The sequence below is a fragment of the Somniosus microcephalus genome, chromosome 2, assembly GCF_052327205.1.
Source record: "Somniosus microcephalus isolate GS21.2 chromosome 2, FLI_Smic_1.0, whole genome shotgun sequence".
Taxonomy (NCBI): domain Eukaryota; kingdom Metazoa; phylum Chordata; class Chondrichthyes; order Squaliformes; family Somniosidae; genus Somniosus; species Somniosus microcephalus.
Window position 1 is genome coordinate 356,304,094 of NC_140988.1, and position 21,594 is coordinate 356,325,687.

At 49.3% G+C, this 21,594-nt stretch overlaps 1 protein-coding gene across 2 annotated transcripts in view; it reads left to right on the forward strand.

Annotated features, from left to right (window-relative positions):
• ctnna2 (catenin (cadherin-associated protein), alpha 2) overlaps window positions 1-21,594 on the forward strand; it is a 1,873,786-nt gene that overhangs the window by 1,701,931 nt on the left and 150,261 nt on the right. For both annotated transcript variants that reach the window (XM_085975533.1, XM_085975534.1), the window contains one exon: window positions 1,834-1,939. In XM_085975533.1, the coding sequence (XP_085831659.1) occupies window positions 1,834-1,939 (106 nt within the window). The remainder of the gene's footprint in view (window positions 1-1,833; window positions 1,940-21,594) is intronic.

The following is a 21,594-nucleotide window of genomic DNA, read 5'->3' on the forward strand; positions in this document are numbered from 1 at the left end:
AGAATTTAGAAGAATGAGAGGGGATCTCATTGAAACGTATAAAATTCTGACAAGGCTAGACAGACTGGATGCAGAGAGGATGTTTCCCCTGGCTGGGGGGTCTAGAACGAGGGGTCACAGTCTCAAGATACGGGGTACGACATTTAGGACTGAGATGAGGAGAAATTTCTTCACTCAGAGGGCGGTGAACCTGTGGAATTCTTTACCACAGAAGGCTGCGGAGGCCAAGTCACTGAATATATTTAAGAAGATAGATAGATTTCTAGACACAAAAGGCATCAAGGGGTATGGGGAGAGAGTGGGAATATGGTATTGAGATAGAGGATCAGCCATGATCATATTGAATGTCGGAGCAGGCTCGAAGGGCCGAATGGCTTACCCCTGCTCCTATTTTTCTATGTTTTCTATGTTTCTTAAACTTTTTAAAAAATTTGACGAGGATTAGCATGCATGAATGTATCTGTTTCGATCATCAGCATCAGCTGCATTATAAGTCTATACTCCTAAAATATCACTTTGAAGATAATAGATGTGATTCATAGTGCTGCTGTCAAAGGCCCGAGCACTTCGTTTTCCTCCAACACGCTGCAAATATATTGGAAAGAAAAATAGCTTCCACATAAATCAAAATAGGAAGTACTGTAAATATGAGCAGGGTCTGCACTAGTGGTTTGCAGTTCTGTACTCAACAACAACTTGTATTTATATAATGCCCTTATCATAGTAAAGCTTCCCAAGGCGCTTCACAGAAGCATTATCAAACAAAATTTGACACCGAGAAGATATTAGGGCAGCACGGTGGCATAGTGGTTAGCACTGTTGCCTCACAGCGCCAGGGACCCGGGTTCGAATCCGGCCTCGGGTGACTGTGCAAACTCCACACAGACAGTCACCCCGTGTTTGCGTGGGTTTCCTCCGGGTGCTCCGGTTTCCTCCCACAGTCCAAAAGATGTGCGGGTTAGGTTGATTGGCTATGATAAATTGACCCTTAGTGTTAGGGGGATTAAATACGTGGGGTTACAGGGATCGGGTGGGATATGTGTCGGTGCAGGCTCGATGGGCCGAAATGGCCTCTATCTGCACTGTGGGGTTTCTGTGATTTCTGTGAAATGACCAAAAGCTTGGTCAAAGAGGTAGGTTTTAAGGAGCATCTTAAAGGAGGAAAGAGAGGTAGCGAGGTGGCAAGGTTTAGGGAGGGAATTCCAGAGCTTAGGGTCAAGGCAGCTGAAGGCATTGGCGCCAGTAGCAGGGCAATTAAAATCGGGGATGCTCAAGAGGCCAGAGTTGGAGGAGCGCAGAGATCTCGGAAGTTTGTAGGGCTGGAGGAGATTACAGAGTTAGGGAGGGATGAGGCCATGGAGGGATTTGAAAAGAAAGATGAGAATTTTAAAATCTTGACCTTTACCTGTTGTTCTCGCCCTCCACACACCCCGCCCCCCCCCCCCCCACCACCCGTTTTGTTTAGGTCAGTCCTTTCACCCTCGCTGTCCTAACATTTACATTTCTGATGAAATGCTAACTGGCCTTTTCTCTTTTCAGATGCTGCTGTGTATTTCCAGATTTTCTCCTCTTGTTCTCGCTTCTGCTTAATTATTATGCAGGGATAGTCTAGAATTCTCTTCCTCCTCACACATGCACAGAGAGGGCTTGTTTGCTCAATGTTCCCAAAAGCAGTGTATAAAGACCTTCCAAAATCTCTGCACTCTTGCAACAACAATGAAAATCTTAATCATCCTTTAAAAAAATGTTTTTTTAATGCATCCATTTCAAGGCCAATTTTTCTGAACTAGTAGATTCATTTATCTCTTTATTTTGTTTTCCAATATCTTGTAGGGGCAAGGGTCCGCTAAAGAATACATCCGACGTAATCAACGCTGCAAAGAAGATTGCGGAAGCGGGGTCCAGGATGGATAAGCTGGCTCGTGCTGTGGCTGACCAGGTAGTGCATTTATTGACATAACTTTCACTAGGATTTCCAGAGGTCATATACAACAGTGGCCTGGGGAGACCAGTGACAGGAGGGTTGCGTGGGCTTAATCTTGTTCTTTACAGTTAATGCCTCTGACATCTACACAGGTAGGAGATTTGGACATCTGATTAAATGGGAGTAATTTTAACTGAACACGCCCCATTGAGAAACTGACAGGATCGGGCACAATGCTGGTTTTACACTCCTCCCGATTTTACTCTCCACTGAAGTCATTGCAGAGTGATATTAGACGGGGTGAAAAACCGGCATTGTGCCCGAGCCCTGGGTTTCCCGCATGACGAGTTAGGTTAACATTGCCCCCACTAATTCCCTGACGCTAGAACACCACACCACTGTACCGGGGCTGCTGATACAGTATCAGAATGAAAATATTTCTCATGTTCAGGACAGAGTAGCAGAAGAATAGATGATGTATTGGTGGAGGCCTAACATTGGGGGAAAATTGGTTTGCTATTACACTGGTTAGGGCCAGGAGCTAAGAGGGTAGATTCTCCAGATCCACAGAAGAAGAAACTCTACCTTAGGTTGAATAGCTGCAGAGCTGAGACTGGCTGGATTGGTCAGTCTAAGCAGGGAGATTTGATTTTATATTGGATTCAACACTGGTGGTTTACTTTCTGTCCATTATTTAGGAATGTTTGTGCATCATTGCTCATTATTAGTGTTACGGCTAGAGTGAGAGCAGAGATACTGTGGGACATCAGGTTAGAGTGAGAGCAGAGATACTGTGGGACATTGGGCAAGAGTAAGAGCAGAGATACTGTGGGACATCAGGCTGGAGTGAGAGCAGAGATACTGTGGGACATCAGGCGAGAGTGAGAGCAGAGATACTGTGGGACATCAGGCTGGAGTGAGAGCAGAGATACTGTGGGACATCAGGCGAGAGTGAGAGCAGAGATACTGTGGGACATCAGGCTGGAGTGAGAGCAGAGATACTGTGGGACATCAGGCTAGAGTGAGAGCAGAGATACTGTGGGACATCAGGCTGGAGTGAGAGCAGAGATACTGTGGGACATCAGGCTAGAGTGAGAGCAGAGATACTGTGGGACATCAGGCGAGAGTGAGAGCAGAGATACTGTGGGACATCAGGCGAGAGTGAGAGCAGAGATACTGTGGGACATCGGGCTAGGGTGAGAGCAGAGATACTGTGGGACATCGGGCTAGAGTGAGAGCAGAGATACTGTGGGACATCGGGCTAGGGTGAGAGCAGAGATACTGTGGGACATCAGGCTAGGGTGAGAGCAGAGATACTGTGGGACATCGGGCTAGAGTGAGAGCAGAGATACTGTGGGACATCAGGCTAGAGTGAGAGCAGAGATACTGTGGGACATCGGGCTAGAGTGAGAGCAGAGATACTGTGGGACATCAGGCTAGAGTGAGAGCAGAGATACTGTGGGACATCAGGCGAGAGTGAGAGCAGAGATACTGTGGGACATCAGGCGAGAGTGAGAGCAGAGATACTGTGGGACATCGGGCTAGGGTGAGAGCAGAGATACTGTGGGACATCGGGCTAGAGTGAGAGCAGAGATACTGTGGGACATCGGGCTAGGGTGAGAGCAGAGATACTGTGGGACATCGGGCTAGGGTGAGAGCAGAGATACTGTGGGACATCAGGCGAGAGCGAGAGCAGAGATACTGTGGGACATTGGGCTAGAGTGAGAGCAGAGATACTGTGGGACATTGGGCTAGAGTGAGAGCAGAGATACTGTGGGACATCGGGCTAGAGTGAGAGCAGAGATACTGTGGGACATCAGGCTAGAGTGAGAGCAGAGATACTGTGGGACATCAGGCGAGAGTGAGAGCAGAGATACTGTGGGACATCGGGCTAGAGTGAGAGCAGAGATACTGTGGGACATCAGGCGAGAGTGAGAGCAGAGATACTGTGGGACATCGGGCTAGGGTGAGAGCAGAGATACTGTGGGACATCGGGCTAGGGTGAGAGCAGAGATACTGTGGGACATCAGGCTGGAGTGAGAGCAGAGATACTGTGGGACATCAGGCGAGAGTGAGAGCAGAGATACTGTGGGACATTGGGCTAGAGTGGGAGCAGAGATACTGTGGGACATTGGGCTAGAGTGAGAGCAGAGATACTGTGGGACATTGGGCAAGAGTGAGAGCAGAGATACTGTGGGACATTGGGCTAGAGTGAGAGCAGAGATACTGTGGGACATCAGGCGAGAGTGAGAGCAGAGATACTGTGGGACATCAGGCTAGAGTGAGAGCAGAGATACTGTGGGACATCAGGCGAGAGTGAGAGCAGAGATACTGTGGGACATTGGGCTAGAGTGAGAGCAGAGATACTGTGGGACATTGGGCTAGAGTGAGAGCAGAGATACTGTGGGACATTGGGCGAGAGTGAGAGCAGAGATACTGTGGGACATCAGGCGAGAGTGAGAGCAGAGATACTGTGGGAGATCAGGCTAGAGTGAGAGCAGAGATACTGTGGGACACTGGGCTAGAGTGAGAGCAGAGATACTGTGGGACATCAGGCTAGAGTGAGAGCAGAGATACTGTGGGACATTGGGCTAGAGTGAGAGCAGAGATACTGTGGGACACTGGGCTAGAGTGAGAGCGGAGATACTGTGGGACATTGGGCTAGAGTGAGAGCAGAGATACTGTGGGACATTGGGCTAGAGTGAGAGCAGAGATACTGTGGGACATCGGGCAAGAGTGACAGCAGAGATACTGTGGGACACTGGGCTAGAGTGAGAGCAGAGATACTGTGGGACATTGGGCTAGAGTGTGAGCAGAGATACTGTGGGACATCAGGCTAGAGTGAGAGCAGAGATACTGTGGGACATCAGGCTAGAGTGAGAGCAGAGATAATGTGGGACATTGGGCTAGAGTGAGAGCAGAGATACTGTGGGACATTGGGCTAGGGTGAGAGCAGAGATACTGTGGGACATCAGGCTAGAGTGAGAGCAGAGATACTGTGGGATATCAGGTTAGAGTGAGAGCAGAGATACTGTGGGACATTGGGCTAGAGAGAGAGCAGAGATACTGTGGGACATTGGGCTAGAGTGAGAGCAGAGATACTGTGGGACATTGGGCTAGAGTGAGAGCAGAGATACTGTGGGACATCAGGCTAGAGTGAGAGCAGAGATACTGTGGGACATCAGGCTAGAGTGGGAGCAGAGATACTGTGGGACATCAGGCTAGAGTGAGAGCAGAGATACTGTGGGACATTGGGCAAGAGTGAGAGCAGAGATACTGTGGGATATCAGGTTAGAGTGAGAGCAGAGATACTGTGGGACATCAGGTTAGAGTGAGAGCAGAGATACTGTGGGACATTGGGCTAGAGTGACAGCAGAGATACTGTGGGACATTGGGCTAGAGTGAGAGCAGAGATACTGTGGGACATTGGGCTAGAGTGACAGCAGAGATACTGTGGGACATCAGGCTTAGAGTGAGAGCAGAGATACTGTGGGACATCAGGCTAGAGTGAGAGCAGAGATACTGTGGGACATTGGGCTAGAGTGAGAGCAGAGATACTGTGGGACATCAGGCTAGAGTGAGCAGAGATACTGTGGGACGTTGGGCTAGAGTGAGAGCAGAGATACTGTGGGACATTGGGCTAGAGTGAGAGCAGAGATACTGTGGGACATTGGGCTAGAGTGACAGCAGAGATACTGTGGGACATCAGGCTTAGAGTGAGAGCAGAGATACTGTGGGACATCAGGCTAGAGTGAGAGCAGACATACTGTGGGACATTGGGCTAGAGTGAGAGCAGAGATACTGTGGGACATCAGGCTAGAGTGAGCAGAGATACTGTGGGACGTTGGGCTAGAGTGAGAGCAGAGATACTGTGGGACATTGGGCTAGAGTGAGAGCAGAGATACTGTGGCACATTGGGCTAGAGTGAGAGCAGAGATAATGTGGGATATTGGGCTAGAGTGAGAGCAGAGATACTGTGGGACATCAGGCTAGAGTGAGAGCAGAGATACTGTGGGACATTGGGCTAGAGTGAGAGCAGAGATACTGTGGGACATTGGGCTAGAGTGAGAGCAGAGATACTGTGGGACATCAGGCTAGAGTGAGAGCAGAGATACTGTGGGACATCAGGCTAGAGTGAGAGCAGAGATACTGTGGGACACTGGGCTAGAGTGAGAGCAGAGATACTGTGGGACATTGGGCTAGAGTGAGAGCAGAGATACTGTGGGACATCAGGCTAGAGTGAGAGCAGAGATACTGTGGGACATCAGGCTAGAGTGAGAGCAGAGATACTGTGGGACATCAGGCTAGAGTGAGAGCAGAGATACTGTGGGACATCAGGCTAGAGTGAGAGCAGAGATACTGTGGGACATTGGGCAAGAGTGAGAGCAGAGATACTGTGGGATATCAGGTTAGAGTGAGAGCAGAGATACTGTGGGACATTGGGCTAGAGTGAGAGCAGAGATACTGTGGGACATCAGGTTAGAGTGAGAGCAGAGATACTGTGGGACATCAGGCTAGAGTGAGAACAGAGATACTGTGGGACATTGGGCTAGAGTGACAGCAGAGATACTGTGGGACATTGGGCTAGAGTGAGAGCAGAGATACTGTGGGACATTGGGCTAGAGTGTGAGCAGAGATACTGTGGGACATCGGGCTAGAGTGAGAGCAGAGATACTGTGGGACATCAGGCAAGAGTGAGAGCAGAGATACTGTGGGACATTGGGCTCGAGTGAGAGCAGAGATACTGTGGGACATTGGGCTAGAGTGAGAGCAGAGATACTGTGGGACATTGGGCTAGAGTGAGAGCAGAGATACTGTGGGACATCAGGCTAGAGTGAGAGCAGAGATACTGTGGGACATCAGGCTAGAGTGAGAGCAGAGATAATGTGGGACATTGGGCTAGAGTGAGAGCAGAGATACTGTGGGACATCAGGCTAGAGTGAGAGCAGAGATACTGTGGGACATTGGGCTAGAGTGTGAGCAGAGATACTGTGGGACATCAGGCTAGAGTGAGAGCAGAGATACTGTGGGACATCAGGCTAGAGTGAGAGCAGAGATAATGTGGGACATTGGGCTAGAGTGAGAGCAGAGATACTGTGGGACATTGGGCTAGAGTGAGAGCAGAGATACTGTGGGACATTGGGCTAGAGTGAGAGCAGAGATACTGTGGGACATCAGGCTAGAGTGAGAGTGGAGATACTGTGAGACATTGGGCTAGAGTGAGAGCAGAGATACTGTGGGACATCGGGCTAGAGTGAGAGCAGTGATACTGTGGGACATCAGGCTAGAGTGAGAGCAGAGATACTGTGGGACATCAGGCTAGAGTGAGAGCAGAGATAATGTGGGACATTGGGCTAGAGTGAGAGCAGAGATACTGTGGGACATTGGGCTAGAGTGAGAGCAGAGATACTGTGGGACATTGGGCTAGAGTGAGAGCAGAGATACTGTGGGACATCAGGCTAGAGTGAGAGTGGAGATACTGTGAGACATTGGGCTAGAGTGAGAGCAGAGATACTGTGGGACATCGGGCTAGAGTGAGAGCAGTGATACTGTGGGACATCAGGCTAGAGTGAGAGCAGAGATACTGTGGGACATTGGGCTAGAGTGAGAGCAGAGATACTGTGGGACATCAGGCTAGAGTGAGCAGAGATACTGTGGGACATTGGGCTAGAGTGAGAGCAGACATACTGTGGGACATTGGGCTAGAGTGAGAGCAGAGATACTGTGGGACATTGGGCTAGAGTGAGAGCAGAGATACTGTGGGACATTGGGCTAGAGTGAGAGCAGAGATACTGTGGGACATTGGGCTAGAGTGAGAGCAGAGATACTGTGGGACATCAGGCTAGAGTGAGAGCAGAGATACTGTGGGACATTGGGCTAGAGTGAGAGCAGAGATACTGTGGGACATTGGGCTAGAGTGAGAGCAGAGATACTGTGGGATATCAGGTTAGAGTGAGAGCAGAGATACTGTGGAACATCGGGCTAGAGTGAGAGCAGAGATACTGTGGGACATCAGGCTGGAGTGAGAGCAGAGATACTGTGGGACATTGGGCTAGAGTGAGAGCAGAGATACTGTGGGACATTGGGCTAGAGTGAGAGCAGAGATACTGTGGGACATTGGGCAAGAGTGAGAGCAGAGATACTGTGGGACATCAGGCTAGAGTGAGAGCAGAGATACTGTGGGACATCAGGCTAGAGTGAGAGCAGAGATACTGTGGGACATCAGGCTAGAGTGAGAGCAGAGATACTGTGGGACATTGGGCTAGAGTGAGAGCAGAGATACTGTGGGACATTGGGCTAGAGTGAGAGCAGAGATACTGTGGGACATTGGGCTAGAGTGAGAGCAGAGATACTGTGGGACATCGGGCTAGAGTGACAGCAGAGATACTGTGGGACATCGGGCTAGAGTGAGAGCAGAGATACTGTGGGACATCAGGCTAGAGTGAGAGCAGAGATACTGTGGGACATCAGGCTAGAGTGAGAGCAGAGATACTGTGGGACATCGGGCATATCAACTGGCAAAAAAAAGCACCAGACCGGAAGATTGGGGGCAGTGCAGGATACAGCAAAAGAGGACAAAGGGATTAATCAGGAAGGGGAAAATAGAATACGAAAGTAAACTTGCAGCAAACATAAAGACAGACTGCAAAAGCTTTTATCGGTATATCAGGAGGAAAAGACTGGTAAAATCCCAAGTCGGTCCCTTGCAGTCCGATTCGGGAGAATATATAATGGAGAATAAGGAAATGGCAGACCAATTAAACTCATACTTTGGTTCTGTATTCACAAAGGAGGACACAAATAACCTCCCAGGAATATCGACAAACATAGGGACTAATGAGAGGGAGGAGCTGACAGAAATTAGTATCTCTAGGGCTATGGTGTTGGGTAAGTTGAGGGGGCTGAAGGCCGACAAATCCCCGGGGCCTGATAAACTACATCCTAGGGTACTTAAGGAGGTGGCCCTGGAGATAGCAGATGCTCTAAGGATCATCTTCCGGAACTCCATTGACTCGGGAACAGTACCCGTGGATTGGAGGGTAGCTAATGTTACCCCAATATTTAAAAAGGGGGGTAGAGAGAAAGCAGGGAATTATAGACCAGTAAGCCTTACATCGGTTGTGGGCAAAATGCTAGAGTCCATTATTAAGGATAAAATAGCGAAGCACTTGACAAATGGGGAAAGGATCGGACAGAGTCAACATGGATTTACAAAGGGTAAATCGTGTTTGACTAATCTGCTGGAATTTTTTGAGGAAGTAACTGGTAAAATAGATGGGGGAGAGCCAGTGGATGTGGTGTACCTTGACTTCCAGAAAGCCTTCGATAAGGTTCCACACAAAAGATTATCATGCAAAATTAAGGCTCATGGGATTGGGGGCAAAGTATTAACATGGATAGAGAACTGGCTGGCGGATAGAAAACAGAGAGTTGGAATAAACGGCTCGTTTTCGGAGTGGCAGGCAGTGACCAGCGGGGTGCCGCAAGGATCTGTCCTGGGACCCCAGCTGTTCACAATATATATAAATGATCTGGATCAGGGAATTGGATGCAATATTTCCAAATTCGCTGACGACACTAAACTAGGAGGAGGGGTGGGCTCTGATGAGGATGTCAGGAGGCTACAGTGCGATTTGGACAGGTTGGGGGAATGGGCGGATACGTGGCAGATGCACTATAATGTGGATAAATGCGAGGTTATCCACTTTGGGGGTAAAAACAGGAGGGTGGATTATTATCTAAATGGCAATAGATTGGGAGATGGGGAAGTGCAGAGGGACCTGGGTGTTCTTGTGCACCAGTCACTGAAGGAGAGCATGCAGGTGCAACAGGCGATTAAGAAGGCAAATGGTATGTTGGCCTTCATATCAAGGGGGTTCGAGTATAGGAATAGGGATACCTTACTACAGCTGTACAAGGTGCTGGTGAGACCGCATCTGGAGTATTGTGTACAGTTTTGGTCGCCCCATCTGCGGAAGGATGTTCTTGCCATGGAAAGAGTGCAGTGGCGATTCACCAGGCTGATACCTGGAATGGCGGGAATGACCTACGAGGAGAGATTGAATAGTTTGGGCTTGTACTCACTGGAGTTTAGAAGATTGAGAGGGGATCTCATCGAAACATATAAAATTATGGCAGGCCTGGACAGGCTGAATTCAGAGAGAATGTTTCCAATGGCAGGGGAGCACAGAACCAGGGGCCACAGTCTAAAAATAGCGGGCAAATCATTTAAAACAGAGATGAGGAAGAATTTCTTCACTCAAAGAGTGGTGAGCCTGTGGAATTCCCTGCCACAGAGGGCTGTGAAGGCTAATTCAATAAATATTTTCAAGAGAGAATTGGATATATTTCTGAAGGCTAAGGGGATTAAGGGTTACGGAGAAAAGGCGGGGACGGGGTACTGAACTGGTAAGATCAGCTATGATCTCAGACGAAGATCAGCCATGATCTCATTGAATGGCGGAGCAGGCTCGAAGGGCCGAATGGCCTACTCCTGTTCCTATCTCTATGTTTCTATGTTTCTAGAGTGACAGCAGAGATACTGTGGGACATCGGGCTAGAGTGAGAGTAGAGATACTGTGGGACATTGGGCTAGAGTGAGAGCAGACATACTGTGGGACATCGGGCTAGAGTGAGAGCAGAGATACTGTGGGACATCAGGCTAGAGTGAGAGCAGAGATACTGTGGGACATCAGGCTAGAGTGAGAGCAGAGATACTGTGGGACATCAGGCGAGAGTGAGAGCAGAGATACTGTGGGACATCAGGCTAGAGTGAGAGCAGAGATACTGTGGGACATCAGGCTAGAGTGAGAGCAGAGATACTGTGGGACATTGGGCTAGAGTGAGAGCAGAGATACTGTGGGACATCAGGCTAGAGTGAGAGCAGAGATACTGTGGGACATCAGGCTAGAGTGAGAGCAGAGATAATGTGGGACATTGGGCTAGAGTGAGAGCAGAGATACTGTGGGACATTGGGCTAGAGTGAGAGCAGAGATACTGTGGGACATTGGGCTAGAGTGAGAGCAGAGATACTGTGGGACATCAGGCTAGAGTGAGAGTGGAGATACTGTGAGACATTGGGCTAGAGTGAGAGCAGAGATACTGTGGGACATCGGGCTAGAGTGAGAGCAGTGATACTGTGGGACATCAGGCTAGAGTGAGAGCAGAGATACTGTGGGACATTGGGCTAGAGTGAGAGCAGAGATACTGTGGGACATCAGGCTAGAGTGAGCAGAGATACTGTGGGACATTGGGCTAGAGTGAGAGCAGACATACTGTGGGACATTGGGCTAGAGTGAGAGCAGAGATACTGTGGGACATTGGGCTAGAGTGAGAGCAGAGATACTGTGGGACATTGGGCTAGAGTGAGAGCAGAGATACTGTGGGACATCAGGCTAGAGTGAGAGCAGAGATACTGTGGGACATTGGGCTAGAGTGAGAGCAGAGATACTGTGGGACATTGGGCTAGAGTGAGAGCAGAGATACTGTGGGATATCAGGTTAGAGTGAGAGCAGAGATACTGTGGAACATCGGGCTAGAGTGAGAGCAGAGATACTGTGGGACATCAGGCTGGAGTGAGAGCAGAGATACTGTGGGACATTGGGCTAGAGTGAGAGCAGAGATACTGTGGGACATTGGGCTAGAGTGAGAGCAGAGATACTGTGGGACATTGGGCAAGAGTGAGAGCAGAGATACTGTGGGACATCAGGCTAGAGTGAGAGCAGAGATACTGTGGGACATCAGGCTAGAGTGAGAGCAGAGATACTGTGGGACATCAGGCTAGAGTGAGAGCAGAGATACTGTGGGACATTGGGCTAGAGTGAGAGCAGAGATACTGTGGGACATTGGGCTAGAGTGAGAGCAGAGATACTGTGGGACATTGGGCTAGAGTGAGAGCAGAGATACTGTGGGACATCGGGCTAGAGTGACAGCAGAGATACTGTGGGACATCGGGCTAGAGTGAGAGCAGAGATACTGTGGGACATCAGGCTAGAGTGAGAGCAGAGATACTGTGGGACATCAGGCTAGAGTGAGAGCAGAGATACTGTGGGACATCGGGCATATCAACTGGCAAAAAAAAGCACCAGACCGGAAGATTGGGGGCAGTGCAGGATACAGCAAAAGAGGACAAAGGGATTAATCAGGAAGGGGAAAATAGAATACGAAAGTAAACTTGCAGCAAACATAAAGACAGACTGCAAAAGCTTTTATCGGTATATCAGGAGGAAAAGACTGGTAAAATCCCAAGTCGGTCCCTTGCAGTCCGATTCGGGAGAATATATAATGGAGAATAAGGAAATGGCAGACCAATTAAACTCATACTTTGGTTCTGTATTCACAAAGGAGGACACAAATAACCTCCCAGGAATATCGACAAACATAGGGACTAATGAGAGGGAGGAGCTGACAGAAATTAGTATCTCTAGGGATATGGTGTTGGGTAAGTTGAGGGGACTGAAGGCCGACAAATCCCCGGGGCCTGATAAACTACATCCTAGGGTACTTAAGGAGGTGGCCCTGGAGATAGCAGATGCTCTAAGGATCATCTTCCGGAACTCCATTGACTCGGGAACAGTACCCGTGGATTGGAGGGTAGCTAATGTTACCCCAATATTTAAAAAGGGGGGTAGAGAGAAAGCAGGGAATTATAGACCAGTAAGCCTTACATCGGTTGTGGGCAAAATGCTAGAGTCCATTATTAAGGATAAAATAGCGGAGCACTTGACAAATGGGGAAAGGATCGGACAGAGTCAACATGGATTTACAAAGGGTAAATCGTGTTTGACTAATCTGCTGGAATTTTTTGAGGAAGTAACTGGTAAAATAGATGGGGGAGAGCCAGTGGATGTGGTGTACCTTGACTTCCAGAAAGCCTTCGATAAGGTTCCACACAAAAGATTATCATGCAAAATTAAGGCTCATGGGATTGGGGGCAAAGTATTAACGTGGATAGAGAACTGGCTGGCGGATAGAAAACAGAGAGTTGGAATAAACGGCTCGTTTTCGGAGTGGCAGGCAGTGACCAGCGGGGTGCCGCAAGGATCTGTCCTGGGACCCCAGCTGTTCACAATATATATAAATGATCTGGATCAGGGAATTGGATGCAATATTTCCAAATTCGCTGACGACACTAAACTAGGAGGAGGGGTGGGCTCTGATGAGGATGTCAGGAGGCTACAGTGCGATTTGGACAGGTTGGGGGAATGGGCGGATACGTGGCAGATGCACTATAATGTGGATAAATGCGAGGTTATCCACTTTGGGGGTAAAAACAGGAGGGTGGATTATTATCTAAATGGCAATAGATTGGGAGATGGGGAAGTGCAGAGGGACCTGGGTGTTCTTGTGCACCAGTCACTGAAGGAGAGCATGCAGGTGCAACAGGCGATTAAGAAGGCAAATGGTATGTTGGCCTTCATATCAAGGGGGTTCGAGTATAGGAATAGGGATACCTTACTACAGCTGTACAAGGTGCTGGTGAGACCGCATCTGGAGTATTGTGTACAGTTTTGGTCGCCCCATCTGCGGAAGGATGTTCTTGCCATGGAAAGAGTGCAGTGGCGATTCACCAGGCTGATACCTGGAATGGCGGGAATGACCTACGAGGAGAGATTGAATAGTTTGGGCTTGTACTCACTGGAGTTTAGAAGATTGAGAGGGGATCTCATCGAAACATATAAAATTATGGCAGGCCTGGACAGGCTGAATTCAGAGAGAATGTTTCCAATGGCAGGGGAGCACAGAACCAGGGGCCACAGTCTAAAAATAGCGGGCAAATCATTTAAAACAGAGATGAGGAAGAATTTCTTCACTCAAAGAGTGGTGAGCCTGTGGAATTCCCTGCCACAGAGGGCTGTGAAGGCTAATTCAATAAATATTTTCAAGAGAGAATTGGATATATTTCTGAAGGCTAAGGGGATTAAGGGTTACGGAGAAAAGGCGGGGACGGGGTACTGAACTGGTAAGATCAGCTATGATCTCAGACGAAGATCAGCCATGATCTCATTGAATGGCGGAGCAGGCTCGAAGGGCCGAATGGCCTACTCCTGTTCCTATCTCTATGTTTCTATGTTTCTAGAGTGACAGCAGAGATACTGTGGGACATCGGGCTAGAGTGAGAGTAGAGATACTGTGGGACATTGGGCTAGAGTGAGAGCAGACATACTGTGGGACATCAGGCTAGAGTGAGAGCAGAGATACTGTGGGACATCAGGCGAGAGTGAGAGCAGAGATACTGTGGGACATCAGGCTAGAGTGAGAGCAGAGATACTGTGGGACATCAGGCTAGAGTGAGAGCAGAGATACTGTGGGACATTGGGCTAGATTGAGAGCAGAGATACTATGGGACATTGGGCTAGAGTGAGAGCAGAGATACTGTGGGACATTGGGCTAGAGTGAGAGCAGAGATACTGTGGGACATTGGGCTAGAGTGAGAGCAGAGATACTGTGGGACATTGGGCTAGAGTGAGAGCAGAGATACTGTGGGACATTGGGCTAGAGTGAGAGCAGAGATACTGTGGGACATTGGGCTAGAGTGAGAGCAGAGATACTGTGGGACATTGGGCTAGAGTGAGAGCAGAGATACTGTGGGACATTGGGCTAGAGTGAGAGCAGAGATACTGTGGGACATTGGGCTAGAGTGAGAGCAGAGATACTGTGGGACATTGGGCTAGAGTGAGAGCAGAGATACTGTGGGACATCGGGCTAGAGTGAGCAGAGATACTGTGGGACATTGGGCTAGAGTGAGAGCAGAGATACTGTGGGACATTGGGCTAGAGTGAGAGCAGAGATACTGTGGGACATTGGGCTAGAGTGAGAGCAGAGATACTGTGGGACATTGGGCTAGGGTGAGAGCAGAGATACTGTGGGACATCGGGCAAGAGTGAGAGCAGAGATACTGTGGGACATTGGGCTAGAGTGTGAGCAGAGATACTGTGGGACATCGGGCTAGAGTGAGAGCAGAGATACTGTGGGACATCAGGCAAGAGTGAGAGCAGAGATACTGTGGGACATTGGGCTCGAGTGAGAGCAGAGATACTGTGGGACATTGGGCTAGAGTGAGAGCAGAGATACTGTGGGACATTGGGCTAGAGTGAGAGCAGAGATACTGTGGGACATCAGGCTAGAGTGAGAGCAGAGATACTGTGGGACATCAGGCTAGAGTGAGAGCAGAGATAATGTGGGACATTGGGCTAGAGTGAGAGCAGAGATACTGTGGGACATCAGGCTAGAGTGAGAGCAGAGATACTGTGGGACATTGGGCTAGAGTGTGAGCAGAGATACTGTGGGACATCAGGCTAGAGTGAGAGCAGAGATACTGTGGGACATCAGGCTAGAGTGAGAGCAGAGATAATGTGGGACATTGGGCTAGAGTGAGAGCAGAGATACTGTGGGACATTGGGCTAGAGTGAGAGCAGAGATACTGTGGGACATTGGGCTAGAGTGAGAGCAGAGATACTGTGGGACATCAGGCTAGAGTGAGAGTGGAGATACTGTGAGACATTGGGCTAGAGTGAGAGCAGAGATACTGTGGGACATCGGGCTAGAGTGAGAGCAGTGATACTGTGGGACATCAGGCTAGAGTGAGAGCAGAGATACTGTGGGACATTGGGCTAGAGTGAGAGCAGAGATACTGTGGGACATCAGGCTAGAGTGAGCAGAGATACTGTGGGACATTGGGCTAGAGTGAGAGCAGACATACTGTGGGACATTGGGCTCGAGTGAGAGCAGAGATACTGTGGGACATTGGGCTAGAGTGAGAGCAGAGATACTGTGGGACATTGGGCTAGAGTGAGAGCAGAGATACTGTGGGACATTGGGCTAGAGTGAGAGCAGAGATACTGTGGGATATCAGGTTAGAGTGAGAGCAGAGATACTGTGGAACATCGGGCTAGAGTGAGAGCAGAGATACTGTGGGACATCAGGCTGGAGTGAGAGCAGAGATACTGTGGGACATCGGGCTAGAGTGAGAGCAGAGATACTGTGGGACATTGGGCTAGAGTGAGAGCAGAGATACTGTGGGACATTGGGCTAGAGTGAGAGCAGAGATACTGTGGGACATCAGGCTTAGAGTGAGAGCAGAGATACTGTGGGACATCAGGCTAGAGTGAGAGCAGAGATACTGTGGGACATCAGGCTAGAGTGAGAGCAGAGATACTGTGGGACATTGGGCTAGAGTGAGAGCAGAGATACTGTGGGACATCAGGCTAGAGTGAGAGCAGAGATAATGTGGGACATTGGGCTAGAGTGAGAGCAGAGATACTGTGGGACATTGGGCTAGAGTGAGAGCAGAGATACTGTGGGACATTGGGCTAGAGTGAGAGCAGAGATACTGTGGGACATCAGGCTAGAGTGAGAGTGGAGATACTGTGAGACATTGGGCTAGAGTGAGAGCAGAGATACTGTGGGACATCGGGCTAGAGTGAGAGCAGTGATACTGTGGGACATCAGGCTAGAGTGAGAGCAGAGATACTGTGGGACATCAGGCGAGAGTGAGAGCAGAGATACTGTGGGACATCAGGCTAGAGTGAGCAGAGATACTGTGGGACATTGGGCTAGAGTGAGAGCAGACATACTGTGGGACATTGGGCTAGAGTGAGAGCAGAGATACTGTGGGACATTGGGCTAGAGTGAGAGCAGAGATACTGTGGGACATTGGGCTAGAGTGAGAGCAGAGATACTGTGGGACATCAGGCTAGAGTGAGAGCAGAGATACTGTGGGACATTGGGCTAGAGTGAGAGCAGAGATACTGTGGGACATTGGGCTAGAGTGAGAGCAGAGATACTGTGGGATATCAGGTTAGAGTGAGAGCAGAGATACTGTGGAACATCGGGCTAGAGTGAGAGCAGAGATACTGTGGGACATCAGGCTGGAGTGAGAGCAGAGATACTGTGGGACATTGGGCTAGAGTGAGAGCAGAGATACTGTGGGACATTGGGCTAGAGTGAGAGCAGAGATACTGTGGGACATTGGGCAAGAGTGAGAGCAGAGATACTGTGGGACATCAGGCTAGAGTGAGAGCAGAGATACTGTGGGACATCAGGCTAGAGTGAGAGCAGAGATACTGTGGGACATCAGGCTAGAGTGAGAGCAGAGATACTGTGGGACATTGGGCTAGAGTGAGAGCAGAGATACTGTGGGACATTGGGCTAGAGTGAGAGCAGAGATACTGTGGGACATTGGGCTAGAGTGAGAGCAGAGATACTGTGGGACATCAGGCTAGAGTGAGAGCAGAGATACTGTGGAACATCAGGCTAGAGTGAGAGCAGAGATACTGTGGGACATCGGGCATATCAACTGGCAAAAAAAAGCACCAGACCGGAAGATTGGGGGCAGTGCAGGATACAGCAAAAGAGGACAAAGGGATTAATCAGGAAGGGGAAAATAGAATACGAAAGTAAACTTGCAGCAAACATAAAGACAGACTGCAAAAGCTTTTATCGGTATATCAGGAGGAAAAGACTGGTAAAATCCCAAGTCGGTCCCTTGCAGTCCGATTCGGGAGAATATATAATGGAGAATAAGGAAATGGCAGACCAATTAAACTCATACTTTGGTTCTGTATTCACAAAGGAGGACACAAATAACCTCCCAGGAATATCGACAAACATAGGGACTAATGAGAGGGAGGAGCTGACAGAAATTAGTATCTCTAGGGATATGGTGTTGGGTAAGTTGAGGGGACTGAAGGCCGACAAATCCCCGGGGCCTGATAAACTACATCCTAGGGTACTTAAGGAGGTGGCCCTGGAGATAGCAGATGCTCTAAGGATCATCTTCCGGAACTCCATTGACTCGGGAACAGTACCCGTGGATTGGAGGGTAGCTAATGTTACCCCAATATTTAAAAAGGGGGGTAGAGAGAAAGCAGGGAATTATAGACCAGTAAGCCTTACATCGGTTGTGGGCAAAATGCTAGAGTCCATTATTAAGGATAAAATAGCGGAGCACTTGACAAATGGGGAAAGGATCGGACAGAGTCAACATGGATTTACAAAGGGTAAATCGTGTTTGACTAATCTGCTGGAATTTTTTGAGGAAGTAACTGGTAAAATAGATGGGGGAGAGCCAGTGGATGTGGTGTACCTTGACTTCCAGAAAGCCTTCGATAAGGTTCCACACAAAAGATTATCATGCAAAATTAAGGCTCATGGGATTGGGGGCAAAGTATTAACATGGATAGAGAACTGGCTGGCGGATAGAAAACAGAGAGTTGGAATAAACGGCTCGTTTTCGGAGTGGCAGGCAGTGACCAGCGGGGTGCCGCAAGGATCTGTCCTGGGACCCCAGCTGTTCACAATATATATAAATGATCTGGATCAGGGAATTGGATGCAATATTTCCAAATTCGCTGACGACACTAAACTAGGAGGAGGGGTGGGCTCTGATGAGGATGTCAGGAGGCTACAGTGCGATTTGGACAGGTTGGGGGAATGGGCGGATACGTGGCAGATGCACTATAATGTGGATAAATGCGAGGTTATCCACTTTGGGGGTAAAAACAGGAGGGTGGATTATTATCTAAATGGCAATAGATTGGGAGATGGGGAAGTGCAGAGGGACCTGGGTGTTCTTGTGCACCAGTCACTGAAGGAGAGCATGCAGGTGCAACAGGCGATTAAGAAGGCAAATGGTATGTTGGCCTTCATATCAAGGGGGTTCGAGTATAGGAATAGGGATACCTTACTACAGCTGTACAAGGTGCTGGTGAGACCGCATCTGGAGTATTGTGTACAGTTTTGGTCGCCCCATCTGCGGAAGGATGTTCTTGCCATGGAAAGAGTGCAGTGGCGATTCACCAGGCTGATACCTGGAATGGCGGGAATGACCTACGAGGAGAGATTGAATAGTTTGGGCTTGTACTCACTGGAGTTTAGAAGATTGAGAGGGGATCTCATCGAAACATATAAAATTATGGCAGGCCTGGACAGGCTGAATTCAGAGAGAATGTTTCCAATGGCAGGGGAGCACAGAACCAGGGGCCACAGTCTAAAAATAGCGGGCAAATCATTTAAAACAGAGATGAGGAAGAATTTCTTCACTCAAAGAGTGGTGAGCCTGTGGAATTCCCTGCCACAGAGGGCTGTGAAGGCTAATTCAATAAATATTTTCAAGAGAGAATTGGATATATTTCTGAAGGCTAAGGGGATTAAGGGTTACGGAGAAAAGGCGGGGACGGGGTACTGAACTGGTAAGATCAGCTATGATCTCAGACGAAGATCAGCCATGATCTCATTGAATGGCGGAGCAGGCTCGAAGGGCCGAATGGCCTACTCCTGTTCCTATCTCTATGTTTCTATGTTTCTAGAGTGACAGCAGAGATACTGTGGGACATCGGGCTAGAGTGAGAGTAGAGATACTGTGGGACATTGGGCTAGAGTGAGAGCAGACATACTGTGGGACATCGGGCTAGAGTGAGAGCAGAGATACTGTGGGACATCAGGCTAGAGTGAGAGCAGAGATACTGTGGGACATCAGGCTAGAGTGAGAGCAGAGATACTGTGGGACATCAGGCGAGAGTGAGAGCAGAGATACTGTGGGACATCAGGCTAGAGTGAGAGCAGAGATACTGTGGGACATCAGGCTAGAGTGAGAGCAGAGATACTGTGGGACATTGGGCTAGAGTGAGAGCAGAGATACTGTGGGACATTGGGCTAGAGTGAGAGCAGAGATACTGTGGGACATTGGGCTAGAGTGAGAGCAGAGATACTGTGGGACATTGGGCTAGAGTGAGAGCAGAGATACTGTGGGACATTGGGCTAGAGTGAGAGCAGAGATACTGTGGGACATTGGGCTAGAGTGAGAGCAGAGATACTGTGGGACATTGGGCTAGAGTGAGAGCAGAGATACTGTGGGACATTGGGCTAGAGTGAGAGCAGAGATACTGTGGGACATTGGGCTAGAGTGAGAGCAGAGATACTGTGGGACATCGGGCTAGAGTGAGCAGAGATACTGTGGGACATTGGGCTAGAGTGAGAGCAGAGATACTGTGGGACATTGGGCTAGAGTGAGAGCAGAGATACTGTGGGACATTGGGCTAGAGTGAGAGCAGAGATACTGTGGGACATTGGGCTAGGGTGAGAGCAGAGATACTGTGGGACATCGGGCAAGAGTGAGAGCAGAGATACTGTGGGACACTGGGCTAGAGTGAGAGCAGAGATACTGTGGGACATTGGGCTAGAGTGAGAGCAGAGATACTGTGGGACATTGGGCTAGAGTGAGAGCAGAGATACTGTGGGACATCAGGCTAGAGTGAGAGCAGAGATACTGTGGGACATCAGGCTAGAGTGAGAGCAGAGATAATGTGGGACATTGGGCTAGAGTGAGAGCAGAGATACTGTGGGACATCAGGCTAGAGTGAGAGCAGAGATACTGTGGGACATTGGGCTAGAGTGTGAGCAGAGATACTGTGGGACATCAGGCTAGAGTGAGAGCAGAGATACTGTGGGACATCAGGCTAGAGTGAGAGCAGAGATAATGTGGGACATTGGGCTAGAGTGAGAGCAGAGATACTGTGGGACATTGGGCTAGAGTGAGAGCAGAGATACTGTGGGACATTGGGCTAGAGTGAGAGCAGAGATACTGTGGGACATCAGGCTAGAGTGAGAGTGGAGATACTGTGAGACATTGGGCTAGAGTGAGAGCAGAGATACTGTGGGACATCGGGCTAGAGTGAGAGCAGTGATACTGTGGGACATCAGGCTAGAGTGAGAGCAGAGATACTGTGGGACATTGGGCTAGAGTGAGAGCAGAGATACTGTGGGACATCAGGCTAGAGTGAGCAGAGATACTGTGGGACATTGGGCTAGAGTGAGAGCAGACATACTGTGGGACATTGGGCTCGAGTGAGAGCAGAGATACTGTGGGACATTGGGCTAGAGTGAGAGCAGAGATACTGTGGGACATTGGGCTAGAGTGAGAGCAGAGATACTGTGGGACATTGGGCTAGAGTGAGAGCAGAGATACTGTGGGACATTGGGCTAGAGTGAGAGCAGAGATACTGTGGGATATCAGGTTAGAGTGAGAGCAGAGATACTGTGGAACATCGGGCTAGAGTGAGAGCAGAGATACTGTGGGACATCAGGCTGGAGTGAGAGCAGAGATACTGTGGGACATTGGGCTAGAGTGAGAGCAGAGATACTGTGGGACATTGGGCTAGAGTGAGAGCAGAGATACTGTGGGACATTGGGCAAGAGTGAGAGCAGAGATACTGTGGGACATCAGGCTAGAGTGAGAGCAGAGATACTGTGGGACATCAGGCTAGAGTGAGAGCAGAGATACTGTGGGACATCAGGCTAGAGTGAGAGCAGAGATACTGTGGGACATCGGGCTAGAGTGAGAGCAGACATACTGTGGGACATCGGGCTAGAGTGAGAGCAGAGATACTGTGGGACATCAGGCTAGAGTGAGAGCAGAGATACTGTGGGACATCAGGCTAGAGTGAGAGCAGAGATACTGTGGGACATCAGGCGAGAGTGAGAGCAGAGATACTGTGGGACATCAGGCTAGAGTGAGAGCAGAGATACTGTGGGACATCAGGCTAGAGTGAGAGCAGAGATATGGTGGGACATTGGGCTAGAGTGAGAGCAGAGATACTGTGGGACATTGGGCTAGAGTGAGAGCAGAGATACTGTGGGACATTGGGCTAGAGTGAGAGCAGAGATACTGT